At 39.4% G+C, this 20,934-nt stretch overlaps 1 protein-coding gene across 1 annotated transcript in view; it reads left to right on the top strand.

The window, feature by feature from the left end:
• The window catches only part of HEATR5B (HEAT repeat containing 5B), a gene marked incomplete at both ends in the record, with an annotated part of 101,753 nt that overhangs the window by 61,263 nt on the left and 19,556 nt on the right, over positions 1-20,934 (top strand). Inside the window, 4 exons of the mRNA XM_080711065.1 lie at positions 1,121-1,189; positions 7,586-7,765; positions 16,704-16,938; positions 18,032-18,286. Coding sequence (XP_080567191.1) covers positions 1,121-1,189; positions 7,586-7,765; positions 16,704-16,938; positions 18,032-18,286 — 739 coding nt within the window. The remainder of the gene's footprint in view (positions 1-1,120; positions 1,190-7,585; positions 7,766-16,703; positions 16,939-18,031; positions 18,287-20,934) is intronic.

The following is a 20,934-nucleotide window of genomic DNA, read 5'->3' as shown; positions in this document are numbered from 1 at the left end:
CCCCCAGTCCTATTTTTTATTTTTTTTGTCTTTTATTTTTTTGAAACAGGGTCTCACTGAGTTGTGAAGGGCCTTGCTGAATAGCTGAGGCTGTCTGTGAACCGTGATCTTCTGGTCTCTGCCTCCCGAATGCTGGGATTATAAGTGTGTGCCTGGCTCCTAATTTTATTCTTTATATTGATGGACCATACTTGTAATCCCAGTACTTGGGAGGCTGAAACAGGAAGATCGCAGGTTTGTGGCCAGCCTCAGCAACTTGTGAGGCCCTCTCCAACTTAGTGAGACCTTGTTTAAAAAAAAATAAAAATAAATAAAAAACAATAAAATAGGACTGGAGGTATAGCTTGGAGGTAGAATGCCCTGGGTTTGGTGGCTAATACCTTTAATCCCAGTACTTGGCAGGTTTAGACAAGAAGATCACAGATTGGTGCCCAGTCCCAGCAATTTAATGAGGCCCTCAGCAACGAAGTGAGACACTGTTTCAAAAATAAATTAATTAATAAGTAAATAAAATAGGGCTGGTATTGTAGCTTGGAGGTAGGATTTCCCCTGGGTTAAATTCCCAGTACAAAAAAGTATGTATATGTGTGTGTATGTGTGTGTGTGTGTGTGTGTGTGTGTGTGTGTGTGTATGTATATATATATATATGCACACACAAACATACACATGCATATACATACCTACCTACATATACACACATACATATATATAAATACCCACAACAGAATAGCAGTTTTTTATTTGCTCATGAGTTATATGATATCAGAGATGTGATCAGAAAGCTGTAGACAAGAAAAAAACTCACAAAAGAATAGCATTTTTGTTATCTCTGATAACATTACTATCAGAAAATCCCATTAAAAACACACAGAAAAAAACAAACAACATTAATTATCTATTTAGTATAGCATTCATGTATATTTGATAATGATAACCTTCTAGAAAGCAAAGAAAAATGATATGGTTGAGTTTATTCAACTGAAAAGAGATGAGAGGTGGTGGAAGAGGAACAATGAAATGAAAAGGAACAAAGATATGTTTTGTGAATTTTCATCTCACAGAGAAGCTTTGTACTTAATGCTTGTATCTAAAAATAAAGTGCTTTATTCACTTTCCCAGGTGGGAGCTGCTCTAAGACCAGCCTTCTCACAAGACACACCATCAGATATAATAGCAAAAGCTTGCCAGGTAAGAAGAATGTGAGGCTATCAGTAGTTGTCTTCTATAAATTCTGAAACAATAAGATTTCTACTTAATTTCTTTTAAAGAAAAAAAAGAGAGAGAAACCAAATAATAGTTTTGTCTTGAAAATATAATTGTGGCAGTTTTCTGTCTTTTGTCTTTCTTTTCCTTTTTTTTGATCCTAGGAGCTGAACTCAGCTATGTCTTACCACTTAACTATATCGCCATTCTTTTATTTTATTTATTTATTTATTATTTATTTATTTATTTATTTTTGTGTTACTGATGATGGAACCCAGGAGCATTCTACCTCTAAGCTATATCCCCAGCCCTATTTTTTATCTTTTTTTTGAAACAGGGTCTCACAGAGTTGCAGAGAGCCTCAATGCTGGGATTATAAACATGCACCACCATGCCCAGTTTTATTTATTTATTTATTTATTGAATTTTGCTAAGTTGCTGAGGCCGACCTTGAACTTGAGATCATCCTGCCCCAGCTTCCCAAGTAACTGGGTTTACAGGCATGTGTCACTGTACCTGGGTAGCAGTTTTATATACTGTATGAAATGATGATGTAATAACTTAATCTTACCCCATTTTTGTCATAGCTGAGAACATGACTTTGGTAAACATAGCTCTTATATTATCCACAAGTGAACAGGCATGTGCAAATCATAGAGGGAAGGACATAGAAGTAAGATGCCAAAATCTATGAGTAAAGAATATATAATGAATATGTAATGACACTTAGGGATTGAAGTTTGTTTTACCATAGGTTATGAAAATTCCACAAGTTTCTTGGTATTTAATTGTCCTAAAAAGAATGTCACGTTATGGACGTTTCATTGTAAAATGAATCCCAGGGCTGGGCCTGGTGACACACACTTGTAATCCCAGCATTTGGGAGGCTGAGACAGGAGGATCTTGGTTCACAGACAGCCTCAGCTACTTAGTGAGACCCTTTGCAACTCAGTGAGACCCTGTTTCAAAATAAAGCATTAAAATGGGGCTAGGGTGTACCTCAGAGGTAGAATGCCCCTGGGTTCCATCCCAGAGCATTATTTGTATATCATTCTATCTGCAAAGAGTCCCAAAAAACTCATGTGTTACTACACATATAATAAGTTTTTCTTTTTCACATGCCTCATCCTAAAGGATGTAAGCATAAAGCTTTAATGTTTCTAAAAATCAGATTATTTACTTGCCTTTCTGTGGACAGAAGAGAAGCATCTGTCTCCTTCTGGGGTTTCTAGAATGCAGGACTATGGTTCATCAATTTTGCTTGGAATTTATGGGCAAGCTCCATGTGACCGCTATACAGGGAAGGTGCTCCCTGAAATGTTAGGGATAAATTCTCATTCTTCTCTCTGTGGTTGAATGAGTTTGCCTCCTCTTTTTATGGCTAAGATGTCTTTGTGTAAAGCCTGCTGCCTTCGTGTTAGCCTTAAGAGGAATTAACTCCTTCCACTGATGATAGATGGGAGAGAGAAGAACACTTGTTATCAAGGGGTAGGTCTCTGGATCATTGTGCAAATGTTGGGGTTAGAGCAGGTGATTTAGTTTGGGGTATTGGCACACAAATAAAAAATCAGTCATTTGTTAATAAATGTGTCATAATAATGTTTTAGCTCGCATAGGTTCCCAAAGTGGGCAATACTGTCCCTTAGAAGGTACTGAAAAGAAATATAGATACATAACATAATGCAAATTCATCACTACAGCTTTGAATTTATATACTTTTTTTCTGAAATGAGAGCAAGAAGCCAAATCAGTTTGGGAACCTCTTTAAAGCATAGTATTTAAGCAGAAAACAAAACAAAGCAAGCCCTCCTACAAAGCTACTGATTATTAGAAAAGCAAAGGCTATTAAAACTTTATCTTGTAAAGGAGTAGTATAAAATTTCTTGCCATCAAATTTGCCTTAAATATCTTCTTTTGCCACCTTAGCTGCTTTCCTATAAAAAGTTTCTTCTTTTCTAGTGGCAGCTTAAGTTTGTGACCTCCTCTCCTTTGCTAAGTAGCTGAGGCTGTCCGCGAAGCACGATCCTCCAGTCTTCGCCTCCTGAATACTGGGATTACAAGCATGTGCCACCACGCCCAGCCCTTTTTAAATTTTGAGACAGGATCTTGCTAAGTTGCTAAGGGTCTCACTAAGTTAACATTCTAATGCAGGAGGAAACCTCATATTGAAACAGTTTGCAAGTTCCATCCCATAAGGGATAGTGTGTTTATATGGTATCCCAACTTGTTTGCGAGAATATCATCTTAAAGAACTTTAAAATCAGGGTAATTCTTAGATATTGCAGGAGAGACGTTCAGATATAACACGTTTTGTGACATTAGTAAGTGGATTAAGCTGGGCGTGTGGTACACCCTTGTAATTCTAGTACTTGGGAGGCTGAAACAGGAGGATCACAGGTTCACTGGCAGCCTCAGCAACTTGTGAGGCCCTCTCTAACCTAGTAAGACCCTGTTTCAAAATAAATAAAGAATTAAAAATAGGGTTGGCAGTGGAGTTCAGAGGTAGAATAACCCATACAGCACACACAAAAAAAGTAGATTAATAAAAAATCATTTAAGGCAGGGTCTAAATCATTAACATAATACATTCAGCTTCAAATGTACAGTTTTTGCCAGTCTTCTGATCAGGACAAGATCTTTTCTCTTAATAGGATTTGCTGAGTCAGTACTGCTATGTATTTCTACATAAATCAAACCCATAGTGCATTATCTGCAATTTCCAGTCAGAACTTCTTTAAAGTAGAAGTTCATAAGTCTTTGCAAGTAAAACTTGGTGTCAAATTGTCAATCTTTACAATTTAACGCAATTTTTTAGTAATATTTCTACCAAATTTCATAGATATATTTATCAAATCTATCCAGTATGTTAGTTTTCTTTGGAATCACAACTCTTCTTCTTTCTTTTTTTCCTGGTACTGGGGATGGAACCCAGAGGCATTCTACCACTGAGCTATACCCGCAATCCTTTTTTTGTGTGTAGGGTACTGAGGATTGAACCAAGGGACATTCTGCCTCTGAGCTACATCCCCAGCCCTGTTTTGTCTTTTATTTTGAAACCGGGTAAACAGGGTCTCGCTAAGTTGCTGAGGCTGGCTGCAAACCTCTGACAGTCCATCTCAAGCCCTCAAGTACCGGGATCACAGGTGTGCACCACCACACTCGGCTTCTTTTTAATTATTTTTTTTTCTATACTGGGGATGGAACCCAGGGGCATTGTACCTCTGAGCTACATCCCCAGCACTATTTTTTTAGTCCTTTTATTTTTGAAACAGGGTCTCACTGAGTTACAAAGGGCTTTGCTAAGTAACTGAGGTTGTCTGCGAACCACGATCCTCCAATCTTTGCCTCCCGAATGCTGGGATTACACGCGTGTGCCACCACCCCTGGTCCTTTGTAAATTTTGAAACAAGATTTTACTAAGTTGCTAAGGGTCTCACTAAGTTAATATTCCTTCTACCTCAACCTCCCAAGTACTGGGAGTATAGGGGTGTACCACTTCAACGGACAAGAATGAGTTTTTTAGAAAGTTATTAGCCAGGTGTGGTGGCGCACACCTAAAATCCCAGTACTTGGGAGACTGAGACAGGAGGATCACAGGTTTTGGGGCCAGTCTTAGCAACTTAGGGAAACCCTGTTTCGAAAGAAGAAAATAAAAATAGGTAGGCTGGCTAGGAGTGTAGCTCAGAGGTAGATTGCCTGAGTTTCATCAGGAGTGAGAGAGAGGGAGAGGGAAAAGAGAGAGAATATTATTTACAGAGGTATTTATTCTTTGCTTTTAAGAAAAGGTCTTAAGTATAGGAACACAAGTGTATTAGCCATTAGCCATGATTTAAAACCCAGATACTCTGAAAACTGAAAACAAGCTGGGTGTGGTGGCACACGCTTGTAAACCCAGCATTTTGGGGGCTAAGACGGGAGGATCGTGGTTTACAGACAGCTTTAGCTACTTGATGAGGCCCTTTGCAAATTAGTGAGATCCTGTTTCAAAATAAAGAAAAAAAAATAGAGCTGGGGGTGTAGCTCAAAGGTAGAATGCCTCTGGGTTCCATCCCCAGTACCACAAAAATGAAAATGAAACTGAAAACTGAAAGTGAGGTCTTATAATTGTTGTTGATAAAGTTGGCACTACCAGACTACTTCCTCCTAAAATTCCCTCCCCATGGCTCCATTATCACTGCACTTTTCTTGTTTTCCTGGTACTTTTCTTTACATTTCTTTCTTTATTTAGACTTGTTCTGCTTTTCCCTTAAGTATAGCTATTTTCCCCTGTGGTCTGGCTTTAAGACATTTCTTTAACCTATTCTGAAATAAATTTCATATTCATAATAAACTATGGTAGTTACCATGCTTGTGTGGGGATTCCTAGGTCTGTGTCGTTACCTTGAGCTTGCTCCTGAAAGCCAGACCAGCTTTCTGTCTGCTGAGTGTCCTTCCTCAAGTCTCTTGGTGGCACTTAGAACTCCGTTTGTAAAAATGTGTACTCTCCTCGAGTTTTCATCTTCACTAAGCTTTCCTGTTTCCCTGTATTAGCTCTCCTAAACAGTGGTGTCAGCTTCCTTCCATATATTCAGGTTAGAAGCTTTGACTAGCAAAATTTGCTAATTTTTTGTTTCTTAACTTGTTTTGCATGTAGCTCCCTGCCCCCATACTCTAAAAATATCTAATCTAGTGATTTCTACCTTCAGGTGTCTCTTGGGTATGTCTACTTTTTTCATTCTATCCCTGGTGCAGTCATTCCATCTCTGCCCTATAGTGTTATGATATACACATAGCTGTACATGTTGTTCACCAGCTCTACACATTTCTTCCTCTATATAAATACCGATGCAGTTTTCCTAAAGCACAATTCTAAGACTGGTATGGTGGTGCACACCTGTAATCTCAGTACAGAGGAAGTTGAGACAGGATGTTCACAGGTTTGAAGCAAGCTTTAGCAACTTGGTGAGACCCTGTTTCAAAATTTGAAAATAAAATAGGGCTTGGGGTGTGGCTGAGAGGCACAATGCCCCTGGGTTTAATCCCCAGTACCAGAAAAAAAATGGAAACAAAATTTTATAATCTCATCTCCCTGCTCAGAAGCCATGGAAACTCATGACTGCCTATAGAATGCAGTCTGAGTTCAGTTCATATTACACTCAAATTCTTTCATTTCTGATCTCAATTGACTATCCTAATTGCTATTTCTTCCTTATGTAACTTCCTGTGTCTATACCTAAAAACCTTTTGAATATCTAACTATTCCCTTTCTCCTGCTAGAATTAATCTCCCTGCTTTTATTTTTTTGTTCATTTATTTATTTATATATATTTTATTTTAAGTTTTTGTTGTACGTGACGGAACCAAGGGATTTTCTACCTCTGGGCTACACTCCCAGACCTAGTTTATATTTTATTTGGAAACAAGGTCTCACTAAGTTGCTGAGAGCCTCACTAGTAGCTGAGGCTGACTTCAAACCTGTGCGATCCTCCTGTCACAGGGATTACAGGCCTATGCCATCATGCCGGGCTCCCTTGTCTGTTTTTAAATGAAATGTTTTCATGTATTCATTCTTTTATTACTTGACTATACAGACTCTATATTTTTTTCCTTTTTAAAAATCTCATTTATCGCAGCTAAGCATAACCCTTTACCTGTGGAAGCAGAAATTTTATTTATTTATTTATTTATTTTTATTTATTTATTTATTTTTTGGGGTGGTATTGGGGGTGGAACCCAGAGGCTTTCTACGTACGGGCTATACTCCCAGACCTATTTTATATTTTATTTGGAAACAGGGTCTCACTAAGTTGCTAAGAGCCTCACTAAGTAGCTGAGGCTGGCTTCGAACCTGTCTCAGCCTCCCAAGCGAGGGGATTACAAGCGTGCACCACCATGCCCAGCTTGGAAGCAGAAATTTTAATTGGTTTAGTTGAACAATTCGAAACAACCACTTTTACGCCGGGCGTGGTGGCGCACGCTTGTAATCCCCGCTTGGGAGGCGGAGACAGGAGGATCGCGCTGGTTCAGAGCCAGCCTTGCTGGCTTAAGAGACCCTGTTTCCAAATAAAAATATAAGATAGGTCTGGGAGTGTAGCCCAGAGGTAGAAGGGCTTCCAGGAACCCCAGTACCACCAAAAAAAATAAACCCCACTTATTATTTTGATTAAATTAGATAGTGTAAATATGATAAATATTGTTTTGTTTTCTATCTACATAAGAATGCAATAAAATCTATACTTTGATTTGTTACAAAAATAATATAAATCATAGCATTGAGTAGTTTTTCATCTTGTTACTTAGATTTGTTTTGTGTTTTTCCTTCAGGAAAAAGAATATTTACTCCATTCTCTTATATACAGTGTTGTTGTTCTTATATACAATTTTTAAAATTTTCTCTGCTAGGTGTGCAGTACATGGATTGGAAGTGGGGTTGTCAGTGATCTCAATGATCTCCGTCGAGTACACAACCTGCTGGTTTCTTCTCTGGACAAAGTTCAGGCTGGAAAAGGATCATCGAGCCAACTGTACCAAGAGAGTGCCACAACCATGGAAAAACTGGCAGTTCTCAAAGCATGGGCAGAGGTAACCATGGCTATTGTTGAGAAAATGTCCTCCTGCCCCTGTTGGGGGGGGAGAGAGAGAGAGGGAGGGAGGGAGGGAGGGAGGGAGAGAGAGAGAGAGAGAGAAAACTTGTTTGGGGCTGAAGATATATCTATATGGTAGAAAGAGAGAGACAGACACACATGCACACACATACACATGCACACACACAAAGAAAGAAAGAGAAAACTTGTTTTGGGCTGAAGATGTATCTATATGGTAGAGCAATTGCCTAACCTGGGCAAGGTCCTGGGTTCAAAATTCCCAGCAAAACACACACACACACACACACACACACACACACACACACACACACACACACAGAGTTTTTTTTAAAGCTGATCCTAGTCAGATACAGTTGCACACACCTATACTCCCAGTGACTCAGGAGGCTGGGGTAGGAGGAGTGTAAGTTTACGGCCAACCTGGGTACCTTAATAAGACCCTGTCTCAAAACAAAACAAAAAACAAAACAAAGTAGTGGATAGGAGGTAAGAATGTAGCTCAGTCGTAGAGTGGCTCTGGGCTAACCCAGTACCACAAAAGTAGGTAAAATAAAAATAAAAGCAGATCCTTGGGGTAGATTGCTTTGTAAAAATTTATCAGTTTTTTTTTTAAAACCTGTATATTGAAGAAGGGCTCTTCTTTACTTAATAATGGAGATAATTAGTCAGGAAAACCCCAAAAATATAAATAATAGAAAATAATTTATTCCAATAATCTTTAATTATAGCTAGAAGATTTGCTACCTTATTATCTAGGCTACAGCCTAGATATTAGTACTTGGGAGGTTGGGTCAAGAGGATTGCAAGTTCAGGGACTGCCTAAGCAATGTAGTAAGACTTTCAGCAACTTAGTGAAATCCTGTCTCAAAATAAAAAATAAAATAGGGGTGAGAAAGCTGGGTGTGGTGGCACACACCTTTAATCCCAGAACTTGAGAAGCTGAGACCAGAGGATTGCAAGTTCAAAGCTAGCCTCAGCAATTTAGCAAGACCTGTTTCCAAATACAATATTTTAAAAAGTAGGGCTGAGATTGTAGTTCAGAAGTAGAATGCCCCTTCATTCAATCCCCAGTAACACACACAGAAAAACGGCCTGAGGATGTAGCTCAGAGGTATGCCCTTTGCTTCAGTCCCCAGTACCACACACACACGCTGGTTTACCTCTTTTGTTCCCACAGCCACTTTTATTTTTTATTTTTATTTTTATTTTTTGCAGTACTGGGGGTGGAACCCAGGGACATTATAACTCTGAGCTGCACCCCCAGCCCTATTTTTTAATCTTTTTTATTTTTGAAACAGGGTCTCACTGAGTTGCTAAGGGCCTTGCTAAGTAGCTGAGGCTGTCCAAGAACTGTGATCCTCCTGTCTCAGCCTCCTGAATGCTGGGATTACAAGCATGCGCCACCACACCTGGCTATTTTTTATTTTTTTAATAGTGTCTTGCAGCCGGGTATAGTGGCACATACTTGTAATCCAAGTACTTGGGAGGCCAAGAGAGGATGATTGCAGGTTTGAGGCCAGCCTTAGCTACTTAGTGAGGCCCTCGACAACTTAGTGAGACCCTGTTTCAAAGTAGAGCTGGGGGGTGTAGCTCAGAGGTAGAACCCCTTGGGTTCAATCCATGGTACAGAAAACAAACAAACAAACAAAAAAGAAATGGTGTCTCCCTAGGTTGCTGGAAATCACACTACATTGTCGATGCCGTCCTCTAACTTATGATCCTCCTTTCTCAGCCTCCAAAGACGCTTTTTTTTTCTTTTTTTTGATGATAGGATTGAACCCAGGGGCATTCTACCTATGGGCTACACCCCCATCAAGACCTATTTTATTTTTATTTTGAAACAGGATCTCATTAGGTGGACGAGTGTCTCACTATTTGCTGAGGCTGTTCTTGAACTTGTGATCCTCCTTGTCTCAGCCTCCCAAGTACTTGAATTACAGGTCGCGCCACCATGCCCAGTTCTACAGCCACTCTACACACACACACACACACACACACACACACACACACACCCGCGCGCACACACGTACATGTGTCATGCCCAGCTCGCTTGCTCATGCTCTTGCTCTTTCTTTCTCTCTCTCTCTCTCTCTCTCTTTCTCTCTCTCTCTCTCTCTCTCTCTCTCTCTCTCTCTCTCTCTCTCTCTCTTTTCGGTACTGGGGATGGAACCCAGGGGGATTCTACCTTTGAGCTACACCACCTGGCCCTATTTTTGATTTTTTATTTGGAAACAGGGTCTCCCTAAGTTGTTGAGGACCTCACTAAATAGTTGAGGCTGGCCACGAACCCGGATCGACCTGTCTCAGTCTCCCAAATGCTGTGATTACAAGTGCGCGCCCCCACGCCTGGCTTAGCTCTCTTTCAAATAGAATATCCCCAAGGGTTCCTTCCTTTATTTTATACCACCATCATTTTGGTTTTAACAAATAAAATGGTATTTTTTAGCCAGGCATGGTGGTGCATGCTTATAATCCCAGTACTTGGGAAGCTGAGAGAGGAGGATTGCAGGTTCTAAGCCAGCCTCTGCTACTTAATGAGGCTCTTAGCAACTTAGTCAGACCCTGTTTCCAAATAAAATAAAATAATGGTCTGAGCCTATAGCCCAGAGGTAGAAGGCCCTTCAGTTACATCCCAGTACTGAAAAAAAAAAAAAAAGATATTTTTTGTTCATGTTGACAAATTGGTTGTTAATATTGTTAAAATTTTAGTTTTTCCAAATTAATACAAATTTCTAATTTTAGTTGGAAAGTATTACAAGAAAAAGATACTGTGACTGGATGTGGCAGCCCATGCCTCAATCCCATTGACTTGGAAATTTGAGGCAGGAGGATTATAAGTTCATGTCTTAAAAAATAAAAAAGCCTGGGGATGGGTTCAATACCCAATATAAGAAGAAAGGAAGGAGGGATGACTAGAGGGAATGGAAGGAGGGAGAGAGAGAGCATATAATTTGACTATTTTCTACTATCTCACTTTGAAATAATAAAGATTCCACAGATATGTGGAAATTACATTTCAGCTGACTTAGTGGTTTTTATTGTAAAGAAAACTCAATATTGTATTTAACCCTCCAGCCCCATTAATTTCCCCAAGTGTAGAAACTATTGTGTGTTTTGATAATCACATTTTTCATTTAGCTAGTTCTCTGCTCACTAGCAAAATATGCTTGATTCACCTGCTAGGAAATTTGACATGACTTGGGTAAAAAGCATAAATATTAAGTAAGAACAAGTCATGTGTGTGTGGGAGAATACTGGCGATTGAACCCAGGGATGTTCTACCTCCAAGCTGTACCCCTAAACCTGTTGTATTCTTTATTTTTCTCATTAAGTTGTAGAGGGCCTCGCCAAATTGCTGCATCTGGCTACAAACCTTTGATCCACCTGTACTGAGATTACAGTCATGTGATTATAAGTTCTCCTTTTGCAGTTTACCATCTGTGTAACTTGGTCAAGTGATTTTATCTTTTAGAGCCTAGATTTCTCAATACAAAATGAAGTCGGTGGCACACACCTATAATCCCAGCACTTGGAATGCTGAGACAGGAGAATTGCAGGCTCAAGGCCAGTACATGGTAACTTAGCAAGACCCTGTTTCAAAATAGAAATTCTAAAAAGGTTGGAAGATATGACTCAGTGGTAGTGCACCCTTGCGTTCAGTCCCCAGTAACCAAACACACACACACAAAGAAAGAAAGAAAGAAAGAAAGAAAGAAAGAGAGAGAGAGAGAGAGAGAGAGAGAGAAAAGAAAGAAAGAAAGAAAGAAAGAAAGAAAGAAAGAAAGAAAGAACATCTTTTTCTAAGGCAATATATGAAAGAATACCAAGCATTATGCCTGGCACTGAATAAAGATAAATAATTGCTTTAAAAGTTATATCAAGCCAGACATGATGGCACATACTTCTAATCCAGTACTTGGGTGGCTGAGACAGGAGGATCACAGGTTCATGGCCAGCCTCAGCTACTTAGTGAGGCCCTTTGCAACTTAGTGAGACACTGTTTTAAAATAAAGAATAAAAAATAGGGCTGGGGGTATAGCTTGGAGGTAGAATGCCCCTGGTTTCCATCCCCAGCAGCAAAAAAAAAAAAAAAAAAAAAAAAAAAAGATTACATCAAGCTTGATGTAATGATGCATGCTTGTAATCCCAGTACTTGGGAGGCTGAGACAAGAGGATCACAAGTTCACAACCAGCCTCTCAGCTACTTAGTGAGGCCCTCTGCAACTTAGTGAGACCCTGTTTCAAAATAGAGAATAAAGTATAGGGCTGGGGTATAACTCAAAGGTAGAATGCCCCTGGGTTCAATCCCCAGTACAAAAAAAAAAAAAAAAAAAAATCAAGCCGGGTATGGTGGTATACACTTGTAATTGTAGTACTTGGGAGGCTGAGACCAGAGGATCGCAGGTTCATAACTAGCCTCAGCTTATTAGTACGGCTCTCCTTAACTTAGTGATACCCTGTTTCAAAATAAAAAATAAAATAGTAGACCTGAGTGTGTAGTTCAGAGGTAGAATGGTAGAATGTCCCTGAGTTCCATCCCCAGTTACAATAAATAAATTATATCAGTACATCATGTTACACAATAATTATGCACATTATAATTCTTATTTTGGGTAATCTGGTACTATAATTTAGTGATTTGTACCTCAAGTTTAGCCATTAATTTGTGTGTGGGGGGGTACTATTCTACCTCTGAGCCTCTGAGCCCTATTTTATTTTTAATTTTGAAACAGTCTCATTAAGGTCATCCTTCTGTCTCAGCCTTCCAAGTGCTGTGATTATAGACATGTGCTACCAGAAACCTGGCTTCAACCTTTGCCACAAGGAAAAAAAATACACTGATGAAGAGAACATACACTACAAGACAAACTCAAAACAAGTAGATGCATAACAATATCAAAATGTATTGAGTATTGTCATAGGAGACATACACACAGTGTTTTGAAACAAAGTACAGAGCACTTAAAATAGGTTGGAAGCTCCAAGTCTCTTGGAGAAAGTGACATTTAAATTGAAATATGGAGGCCGGTGTGGTGGCGCATGCTTGTAATCCCAGCATTCGGGAGGCTGAGACCGGGGAGGATCGCGGTTCACAGACAGCCTCAGCTACTTAGTGAAGCCCTCTGCAACTCAGTGAGACTGTTTCAAAATAAAGAATAAAAAATTGGGCAGGGCGTGTAGCTCGGATGTCAGATGCTTCTGGGTTCCATCCCCAGACCCGCAAAATTTAAATAAATAAATAAATAAATAAATAAATAGAAATATGGAGGATGAGAATTGATGTTAGGCACGGACCTAAGGAAGAGCACCTTTCTCTTCATGCTCTTGATCTTTCCTGCATTCTTCTCTGACCCAGCATCCCCTTCTGCTCACTACTGTGTTCTCCCCCTCCTCTTCACATCTCAGTCTGTTGAAGGAGTTTCATCATCTTCTCTTCCTCCGTCATTCAGTCCCTTCTGAATCTTCGCTGGTCGGCTTACTCTCACCTCTCCATTGGCATTACTTCACTAAAGTCACCAACAGTGTCATTATCCCCGTCTCCGGTCACCTTTCAATGCCTGTCTGTCTGACCCTTGTCAGCATTTGCGATTGTCTTCTCCAGGACCCTTTGCTCTCCTTAACTTCTCAGACAGTACTCTGAGTTTACTGTTCATTTTCAATATCATTTGGTAGCTTCTCTTTGGCCTGCCTGCTCTTTAAATATTAGTATTTTTCTTGTCCCTTTTTATTCTTCATACTTTATAAGAATGATCCTGTACCTATAATCTATATATTTTATTTATATAATACAGATTCTAAATTTGTTTTTCCACTTGATACTCTCTCCCAAATTCCAGTCTCTTATTTGTAGTAATTATTCATCTTCACTTAATGACTCATAGATACTGCATACCTAACATTTCTGTAATATTATCTTTTCTCACTCTTTTTCTTACCCTAATGAATGGTCCTTCCTCCTGTCTTCAGAATAGAACCTAGATTAAGTATTTTTTTATCTACTTCCTTCTCTTCAAACCTCCTCATATCAAGTAAATAATTAATTTCCATTTATTTTACTTCATTAATATCTCCTATGTCCAATAAGTAATGAATTTGTGTTTATTTTACTTCATTAATATCTTTGAAAATAGTCAGGCATGGTGGCTTATGCCTGTAATCCCAGTACTTGAGAGGCTGAGATAGGAGGACTATAGTTTCAAGAACAGCTTCAGCAATGTAGTAAAACTCTCAGCAACCTAGTGAGACCCTGTTTCAAAACAAAAAAATGAAAAGGGCTGGTGTAGCTCAGAGGTAGAATGCCCCTGGGTTCAATCCACAGAGCCATGAAAAAAAAAATGTATCTTTGAAGGGAACACAGTTTTGTTGTGATGATAAATATCTTTGCTCACTGTGCTAATTCGGAATACAGAGAAAAAGTATAAAAATAAAGCTCATCTGTAATATTATCACTCGCAGTTAACTACTGTTAATATTTTTGGTATATTTCACTTTGCATGTAAGTACATATAAATCCTTTATCTATCTATATAATGTGTGTATTTGTGCAAACATATTTATATATCTCTGTTCTCAAACAAAAAGTGAAATTCTATTCAACATAGCAATTTTTTGTTGTTGTTCAGGGGATTGAATCCAAGGGCATTCTACCTCTGAGCCACACACTCAACCCTATTTTCTATTTTTATTTTGAAACAGTCTCCCTAAGTTGTTTAGAGTATCACTAAGTTTTGGAAGCTGGCTTTGAGTCTGGGATCCTCCTAAGTACTGGTATTATAGGCATGTGCGACCATGCCTGGTTTCTAAACTAATTTAAAAATTGCGGGAAAATATATGCATGTGACGTTAACATGCTGCAGTGACACTGTCCCTCCTCATTGTCTGTGGGGCAAAGTCTTCAGTTGCTTTCACCTTCTGCCTCTGTTCAGGCTATACCAAAAACTTTCAATTTACTCAAAATACCATGCAGTTGTTTCTTTTATGCTTTTGTCTTGCTGTTCCTTCAGCCAACAGTTCCTTTCCATCCTTTCCTATAAGTAAATGAACTTTCATCCTTAAAAACTGCCCTGCTTGTTTCACCCTCCCAAGACCAAGATCCACCATCCTAGGTGCTCTCGGGGATTCATTCTTCATGCAGAAGCCATCAGGTGTCATTAAGTGCCCGACACTGGGACTGGGCACGGGGTGGAGGATGGTCAGGAAGATCAGGAAAAAATAATATTTAAAACTCCCTCCCTCCTCCCTCGGCACTTTTCTCACTTCCCAGCATTGTATTAGCCTCAGTTCATACATAGCAAGAACTGCATCATTTGTGTTTTTTGCTTCAGGTTCTAGCCCATTAAGAAATGCAAGGCAAAGGGTATCTGGTAAGGATACAAGTGAACAACTGAATGTATTTACATTGTTTATTTAGGCATTTTCTGAAAATGTCAATATTATAACAAACTGGAGAGAAACAAACTTAAAATCACTGGGAAATTTGAATGTGATAATTTTACCACCTGAGAGCTAAAGTCCCTACTTTAGAACTTAATCATGCCGGGCGTGGTGGCGCACACTTATAATCCCCGCGCTTGGGAGGCTGAGACAGGAGGATCGCACGGGTTCGAAGCCAGCCTCAGCTACTTAGTGAGGCTCTCAGCAACTTAGTGAGACCCAGTTTCCAAATAAAAAATATAAAATAGGTCTGAGAGTATAGCCCGGAGGTAGAAAGCCTCTGGGTTCTACTCCTAGTACCACCAAAAAAAAAAAAAAAAAAAAAAGAACTTAAGCATTTACTGTTCTCTGTGTTATTGCTGTCTGCTCAGGGTAGCGATAGAGCTAAAACGCAGTCCTTCCCATCACGAGCTTACAGTGGACCTGCAGACACAGACTTCCCCACTGGTACATGGAAATATCACTGTGTAGGGAAAAAAACAGTTATCTCAAATTTTTCTACATAGTACAAGTTTTTTCTTTCTTGCTATTATTCCTTTATATTTTGCTTTTTCAGCTTTGTATGTTCCAATTGCCAAAGCCTAAATATATGTATAAAAACAAACTCACAAAGAACAACCTTTAAACTTATGTTTAGGATAGTAGCTATTATGTCTTTTTGGTTTACTAACTAGAGAGAAAGGATACAGATAATCTATGTGACAAGTAAATTATATTCGTAGCTCAGCTATCTGGTGTAATTGCTAGATTGCTAAATATCATTTAAAGTGTGTGTAAGAGGGGGTTCAGGAGGCTATTTATGGAAATCCTTTCCCCATTCTCCTCCCTCTTAGCCTTTCTCTTGAATACTGTCTGGTTATGTCTCATAAGTCTAGGAAAGTGGAAGCAGTGAACAGGAAGTTATGCCCAGAAAAAAAAAAAAAAAGGCTTTGGAAGTAGAACAAGGGGACCCAGAGGAAGCTCACAGAAGCATACTCAAGGGATAGGCTGTGAAAATAGAAGCCGGATCAATGTTTTTGTGTGTGTGGTACTGGGGGTGGATCCCAGGGGCTTTTTCTACCTCTGGGTTATACTACCAGACCTATTCTTTTTCTACCTCTGGGTTATACTCCCAGACCTATTTTAAACTTTATTTGGAAACAGGGTCTCACTAAGTTGCTGACAGCCTCACTAAGTAGCTGAGGCTGGCTTCAAACCTGTCTCCTGTCACAGCCTGTCTCCTTCAAACCTGGCTTCCTCCTGACTCAGCCTCCCAAGCGCTGGGATTACAAACCACCATGCCCAGCGCAGATCAATTCGTAAATGGTGTTTCCAAAGTAGGTGGAAATTATTAATTTTGGTTATCAGGAACTCATAAACTTTTATACTTTTTGTAATCTATACCCAGTTACCTTTGATAATTTAACTGTATAATTGCAACAACTTAAAATATCTCATTTTTGTCTTAGGCCTTACTTTTACCTCCTGAATATCTTTATTAGGTATATGTGGTTGCTATGAATATTAAAAAGGAAGCAGAGTCAAAACCAAAAAGGACAATTAAAAATACTGATGATGATGATGACGACTATACCATAGATGAACTACCACCAGATAGTTTGATAACACTGGTACAACCTGAACTGCCAACACTTAGTCGCCTGTGGTTGGCAGCACTGAAAGACTATGCACTTTTGACCTTACCAGCTGAATTTTCTAGTCAGCTCCCCCCAGATGGTAAGTTTGTTTTGTTTTGTTTGTTTGGGGTTTCTTTGTACTGGGGATTGAATCCAGGAGCATTCTACCTCTGAGCTACACCCTGGCCCTTTTATTTCTTATTTTGAAACAGAGTCTAAGTTACCCAGAGTCTCATTAAGTTACTGAGGCTGGCTTTGAATCTGCAATTCTTCTGTCTCCACCTCTCAAGTACTGGAATTACATGTGTGTACCACCACACCCAGCTTGTATTCACTTTTGCTTTTATGGAGTTAAACAAAATGAACTTAATAAAAGCTAAAACTAACAATAACATCTTAAATTTTTGTGGACTTAAACTTGGCATTGTTTCATGTAGAGTATGTTCTCTATATTGGATTTATGGGTTGAAATTACTACCATATAAAGCTTTTCTGTTAGCTAAAGCAAAAATGTTAGCACTGTTATAGTAGCTGTATGAACAAGGGTACTCTAAACAACTCTGAATAGCAAGTCTTTGTGTATAACCATGAAGAACTATACTTCTGGACTGGTCAGTGTTTGTATTTTCATATAAAACCTATTCTACAAGTAAATTGAGTTCCTAAAGTCCTTTGCAAATTGCTCCTTTGTACTCTAATTTCCTATTGTTGATTTAGTGATCTTCATGAGCATTATTTCTCTTTAGAAAACCTATCAGTTCCTACTCACAGAACTCATTCCTTGTCCCATACATCAAGGATAACAATAATGGAGTTTCCCTTTTTTCCCCTTCTTTAATTCATTATGACAGCAAAGAGAGATGAGGAAACCCTCAGAGTTGGTAGTGAAGACAGGATGTGGGGAAAGGAAGAAGGGAAAACACAGGGAAGAAGAGACAGAGGCCCTGGTTATAGGAGGAGAAGTGCCAGTGAGGAGGTGAAACCTGTGAGGACAGGGTGGGGGAAAGGTGCATCACAGAGGAGAGGCTGGAGGGAGACGCGGGCACGCCCCTTCAGCTGTGGACGGCATCAGACTGGAAGGAGAAACTCACTGGCCAGGTTGCTCTATTGTGTAAAAAAGTTTAAATTGTTTATGAATGAGCGATCATGTATAATAGGAAGTAATGTTTTTAATCGATTCGATTGTTTCACAGGTGGAGCGTTTTATACTCCTGAGACTATTGACACAGCTAGACTTCACTATCGGAATTCCTGGGCCCCCGTTCTCCATGCCGTGGCACTTTGGTTAAATAGCACGGGATTTACATGTTCAGAGTTCACAGAGGCGGCAGCAGCGTCTGGTTTACAAAAACGTTCTCCAGCTGTCAGCTTAAACCAGGCATCAGGAGCAATGGCCAGTGCTAAGTCTTTGCCAGAAATTAACAAAGACAGAATGCATCTGATTTTAGGTATGGTGTCAAAGTAAGGTGTTTCGAGATGTATCACTTTTGAAAGTTCCTATATTTTACTTTAGTGCTGTGGAAAAGTTTGTATAGCACAGTTCAGAGGAAGATTAAAAAAGGAGTTTTCAGCTCATCTTATAAGTTAACTGAATTTTTATCTAAAAATTAAATTATCTATTTTTTTATTTATTTAGTGTGTTGTTTTTTTTTTTCCCAGTACTGGGGATTGAACCCAGGGCCTTCTACCTCTGAGCTATATCCCCAGTCCTATTTTCTTAATTTTTTATTTGGAAACAGGATCTCACTAAATTGTAGAGAGTCTCACTAAATAGCTTTGTAAAGCTGGCTGAGAACCTGTCTCAGCCTCCCAAGTACCGGAATACAAACATGTGCCACCACACCCAGCTTAAATTAAGTTATTTAAAACTACGTTTAAACATTTAACTGTAAGTGGGGCATGGTGGTACTTGGGAAACTGAGACAAGAGGGTCACAAATTCATGACCAGCCTCTTCAACTTAGTGAGACACTGTTTCAAAATAAAAAATAAAAATACTGTTAGGGGTATAGCTCAGAGGTAGAATGTCTCTGGGTTCAATCCCTAGTACTGTAAAACAACAACAAAAATCCTTTACAGAGCAATACTGAATAATTTTCAAGAAAAAAAAATATTTTTATTCACCAATTGGTTTTCTTTTTACTTGGCACTTAACAGATTGTTATCCTATAAAGAAAAAAGTTTAATAAAATTCCAATGAATCCTAAACTGGGCATGGTGTTGCATGCCTGTAATCCTAGTACTTAGAAGGCAGAGAGAGAGGATCATAGTTCAAGGACAGCCTCAGCACTGTAGCGAAATTCCCAGCAACCAAGTAAGACCCTGTTTCAAAACTAATAAAAATATTTTTAAAAAACAAATCCTAGAGCTTGGCGTAGTGGCACACGCTTATAATCCCAGCATTCAGGAGGCTGAGACTGGAGGATCATGGTTAGCGGACAGCCTCAGCTACTTAGTGAGGCCCTCTGTAACTCTTTGAGACCCTGTTACAAAATAAAGAATAAAAAATAGGGCAGGGGGTATAGCTCGGAGGTCAAATGCCCCTCCAGACCTGAAAAAAACAAAACAAATCCTAATTTATAATTACTCTCTAAATGCTGGGTGTTTGTTTGTTTTGTGGTACTGGGGATTGACCTCACTAAGTTGCTGAGGCTGGCTTTGAACCTTCGATCCTCTTGTCTCAGCATCTAAGTACCCACTTAATAGGCATGTATCCCCATGCCCAGCCCTAGATGCTGTGCTTTTTTTTTTTTTTCCTTTTTCTTTTTCTTGCAATACTGGGGCTGGAACCCAGGGGCATTCTGAGCTACACTCCCAGCCCTAATTTTTTATTCTTTATTTTGAAACAGTGTCATTGAGTTGGAAAGAGCCTCACTAAGTAGCTGAGGCTGTCTGTGAACCACGATCCTCCTGTCTCAGCCTCCCAAATGCTGGGATTACAAGCGTGTGCCACCACACACGATCTAGATGCTGTTTTAACATTTAATAATTTACACAATTCTTGCTGGGCACGGTGGCACATGCCTGTGATACAAGTACTTGGGAGGCTGAAACAGGAGGATCAAAGGTAGAAGACCAGCCTCAGCCAAATTGGAAAGACTCTCAGAAACCTAGCAAGACCCTATTTCAAAACAAAAACAAAATTTAAAAAGGGTTCGGTGTGTACCTTGGAGGCAGAATGTTCCTGGGCTCAATCCCCATTACCATTTTTGAAAAAAATAAACTTACACATTTTAGAGAAGCTTTTAATGATTACATATTTTCTGGGAGTGAAAAGGAACAAAATTGGAAATGCATAATTATATAATTCATCAGTACATCTCATAAGCTTCTAGAACTTAGCCTTATATCACTTAAAACCATTTGTTACCCATGATATTCATTGTACCTCTGTAGCTTTCTATTTTAAAATCTATCTGTGAGGCTGGGCGTGGTGGCGCACACTTGTAATCCCAGGCATTTGGGAGGCTGAGACAGGAGGATAGCAATTTCCTGCGTGGACAGCCTCAGCTACTTAGTGAGGCCCTCCACAATTTAGTGAGACCCTGTTTCAAAATAAAAAATAAAGCCGGGCGTGGTAGCACATGCTTGTTATCCCTGCGCTTGGGAGGCGGAGACAGGAGGATCACATGCTGGTTCAAAGCCAGCCAGCGCACTGGCTTAAGAGACCCGGTTTCCAAATAAAAATATAAAAATAGGTCTGGGTATGTAGCCTGGAGGTAGAAGGGCTTCCAGGAACCCCAGTACCACCAAAAAATAAAAATAAAAAATAGGGCAGGGGGTGTAGCTCGGAGGTCAAATGCACCTGGGTTCCATCGCCAGACCTGCAAAAAAAAAAAATAAATAAAATAATATAATAATAATAATGATGATGATAATAATAATAATAAATTAAAACAACAACAAAACCTATCTGTGAGCCTGGTGGATTCAGGTTTGTAATCCTAGTATTTGGGAGGCTGATAGCAGGTTTGTAGGCAGCCTCAGCTACTTAGTGAGACCTTCTGCAACTTACGAGACCCTCTCTGTTTCAAAATAAAGAATAAAAAATAGTTCTGGGGGTGTAGATCAGAGGTAGAATGTGTCTGGATTCAATA

The sequence above is a fragment of the Muscardinus avellanarius genome, assembly GCF_963383645.1.
Source record: "Muscardinus avellanarius genome assembly, chromosome: 15".
In the NCBI taxonomy this organism is placed as follows: domain Eukaryota; kingdom Metazoa; phylum Chordata; class Mammalia; order Rodentia; family Gliridae; genus Muscardinus; species Muscardinus avellanarius.
Note: the sequence above shows the minus strand (reverse complement) of the source record. Positions and strands in the feature narration are given on the sequence as shown.